The following is a 3,786-nucleotide window of genomic DNA, read 5'->3' as shown; positions in this document are numbered from 1 at the left end:
GAGTAATTGAATGTATGCGGATAAAATATTGTTGGCCACGTGAGACGTGAGTTATAGCGCTTGTTATAGAGCGACTGTTGAAATTAAGTGTATCGTAAAGTTATATTCAGAAAGAATAAACCAGTTTTATTTAAGAAAGGACTTGTGTCGGTAAAGTTTCGTCGGAACGAAGTTACGGAAAATTAACTAACGAACGGAGACGTAACAATATATAAGATAGATATAAAGATAAATCGTTCAAAAATGGTGTTCTTGTATTATGTAGTTGGTCATGAATGAAACAAAAACCCATTAAGCAGAATATGGAATTGTTGCATAAAGTAAAAAAAAAGAGTAAAAACATGGAATTGCTATAAAGAAATACATCTCTGTACACAACATGTTTTGTATAAATACCTTGTCTTTGTGGATAATCGCCGTCTTTGACTAAGATCTTTAGCTCTTACCTTATCACAAACAGTTCCATTGGCAAATCATTACTTTTTACCAGATAACCTTATCATTATCAGACGCGTATTTGACCTAAATATCCTTTTAAATACACCTTTGATATCTTAATCTAATCGACATTTTATGGTCTAGTGTAATGGACTTTTTCTTATGGTACATATTGAGTGGAGAGAGATACTTGGTGCTATACGTATGATATAACGATCTATGTGGGTTACTAAATCATTTTTACAGAATTTTTTATCAAAATATTTCAACCTGCAATCTAGTAGGGTGTCGTGAATTGGTTGTATGTTTGCGTATTTGTGTATGAATTTTGTATTTGTTGTTCTGGGTACCCTAAATGCTGTGATGATTACTGAGTTCTGTATTCTTTGTAATTTGTTAATCTGTGACGGTGCAATGTTGATCCATGCCGGGCAGCCATATTCAGTTACAGGACTTATATACTGTTTATAGATGTTAAAGATATCTTCTGGTGGTGTTACAATATTCTTAGTGATATCTTCTGGTGGTGTTACAATATTCTTAATGATATCTTCTGGTGGTGTTATAATATTCTTAACGATATCTTCTAGTGGTGTTACAATATTCTTAATGATATCTTCTGGTGGTGTTACAATATTCTTAATGATATCTTCTGGTGGTGTTATAATATTCTTAATGATATCTTCTGGTGGTGTTATAATATTCTTAATGATATCTTCTGGTGGTGTTATAATATTCTTAATGATATCTTCTGGTGGTGTTACAATATTCTTAATGATATCTTCTGGTGGTGTTACAATATTCTTAATGACATCTTCTGGTGGTGTTATAATATTCTTAATGATATCTTCTGGTGGTGTTACAATATTCTTAATGATATCTTCTGGTGGTGTTACAATATTCTTAATGATATCTTCTGGTGGTGGTACAATATTCTTAATGATATCTTCTGGTGGTGTTACAATATTCTTAATGACATCTTCTGGTGGTGTTACAATATTCTTAATGACATCTTCTGGTGGTGTTATAATATTCTTACCCGACAGTCTTCTAATGTAGTTTGCTCGTTGCCATACTTTATTTGTCATTCGAGTGATGTGATTTTTCCACGTTAATTCGGAATCGTATGTTAATCCAAGAAATGTTGCTGATGTGGCGCTATGCAGACAAGTTCCATGTAAGTATAATTCTGGTGTCTACGTGTCTTTATCGACTTCGAGAATAATACCAGATTGGCTTTTGGCACATTTATTTTAATTCTATGTTGTTTTTTTTCGTAATATTCAACAATTTGATTTAGAACTGGTTGTACATTTGTGGCTGCTATTGAGGGGTGGCAGTAACTATTAAGGCTAATTGCTGTAGATTATATACAGCGGGTAAACTTGTGCTTCATGTAAGAGGATTCTGAAAATTTTCCGCCATTAGAACTGGAGTTTGATTTATTCTTTTTATCGTTATTCAACTTTTCATCCTGTTCCTATAATTTTGACAACTTTTCAAAAGATCATAAAGTTTTAATTAGGGGTAACAATAATATAAGTCTCTGGAGTGATTACAAATATATCTCAAAATGTAATCAGCTTAATATAACATTATACACATTATACTGTTCATGTAATACAAGTAAAGAAAAAACTTTTCAAAAAGAAAGTAAATGTATGGATGGCTAATATCACTCCTTCAAAAACAAATTTCTGCGAGAAATCTAGCTTTAAGGGGTAATGATAACATCGTTTACACTAGAATTATGATTTTATAAAACCACTACTAGTTAATAATATTTATAAAAGTGGATACTCCGTTTGAAACTATGTCACCTCAGTGAAATTGGTTGACACCATTGTTTTGGTTTTTGAGTTATCCTGTAATAAAAAAGAAGCAGAAGAAAGAAGAACAAGAAATTCTGTAAATATCATAGCAAAAAGTTTGATATTCCCAGAATTTGTTACTCAGTCATTACATAGATATTATTTTAAAAGGAACACTGTATAGTACTGTAAAGTTCTGATGACCTATCGAGGAGATACCATTTTGATGTACAATTCAAGCCATCCCTGATAATAATGTTTATTTTTCAACATGAAAAATGGTATACAATGTATGAATCTCATAGAGGTTACCCAAATTAATCAAATGTACTTACATTTTATTACTGCTGTTGTGTTTCTATAATCAAAAGTTTTGTTATGTGCACTTACTGATGAGGTCAAGTCCATTTTGTAATTGCCAGTTACCTGTTATTTCAATAGCACTTTGGCAATTAACTTAAGATACATGTAAATAGGGTTGGATATATTACATATATACACAAATCACACCTAGGAGAAGAGGGTGAACAAAACTTGTGACTTTTATAAGATAATTTGTAAATTACTGATATACTTCAATTTTCAAATAGAAACTAATATTTATAACAGTGATAAATATATAGCTCTTTAAGTCAGCAAATTAGAAACTGCAATCTGAACATTATGAAAGACTTTACTATTAAAACTGATTACCAAAATCAGGATAAACTACAGCACACACTCACAGATGTATCACTACTTCTAGGCCAAAGTGCTCGTCATAGCTTTTTACAAAGTTACACTTAAAATTTAAAATACATTTTATACAAATAAACTTTGCATCAAAAAGTAGTTAATAAATCAATTTTGGATACAAGTTTTAATTTCTTAACTTCAAAAGGAAATATTTATATAAATTCTCCACTTGTATGACATTTGTTCACTCCATATCACCTTTCTGTGATACCCTGAATTTAACATAAATTACTCATTATAGTATGGATCTTACTAAGGCAGAGTATAGTCTCTGTAGCCCTCAATCTTCTTTGTTTACAAACATATAAACCAAATAAGCCAGACCCACTTGCCACACCTACCTGTCACATCCTCTTTTACACAAATTGCCAATAATTTTCTCTAGCATTTGCTCTTACATTAGAATAAAATGACAAAGTTTTAATTTACTAAATGATGTATAATGCTATCATGTTCTCAGTAGAGATTTTCAGTTATTTCACATACAGATTGAAAGTTTCTATTGCCGAGTTCAAATCACATGGCTAAGGAATTATTTTAAGACTTGTGCCTTAATTAGAAAGCCAGTTAAATTACGATAGTTATAGAAGTTAACATTTTCTTAAATCAAAAATGTATTTCCAATAATACTTACCTCCCCTTCACACTACAGCTATTTCTTGACTGCCAGGGTTTCTTCCTTTGCTCATCTAAGCATTGGTCTGATTTCTTCTCACTTGCTCCAGTCTTTTATACCCCACTTAATTGTTTTTCACCTACGTCAATGCACTCTCTATCCTGGTACTGTATATAAGCACCTGAT

General features: G+C 31.4%; 1 protein-coding gene across 1 annotated transcript in view; it reads right to left on the bottom strand.

Annotated features, from left to right (window-relative positions):
- LOC106470674 (sodium/potassium/calcium exchanger 4-like) overlaps positions 1-3,786 on the bottom strand; it is a gene marked incomplete at its 5' end in the record, with an annotated part of 55,754 nt that overhangs the window by 21,292 nt on the left and 30,676 nt on the right. The window contains one exon of the mRNA XM_022399322.1: positions 888-1,596. Coding sequence (XP_022255030.1) covers positions 888-1,596 — 709 coding nt within the window. The remainder of the gene's footprint in view (positions 1-887; positions 1,597-3,786) is intronic.

Source organism: Limulus polyphemus, unplaced genomic scaffold (genome assembly GCF_000517525.1).
Source record: "Limulus polyphemus unplaced genomic scaffold, Limulus_polyphemus-2.1.2 Scaffold4155, whole genome shotgun sequence".
NCBI classification, from domain to species: Eukaryota; Metazoa; Arthropoda; class Merostomata; order Xiphosura; family Limulidae; genus Limulus; species Limulus polyphemus.
Note: the sequence above shows the minus strand (reverse complement) of the source record. Positions and strands in the feature narration are given on the sequence as shown.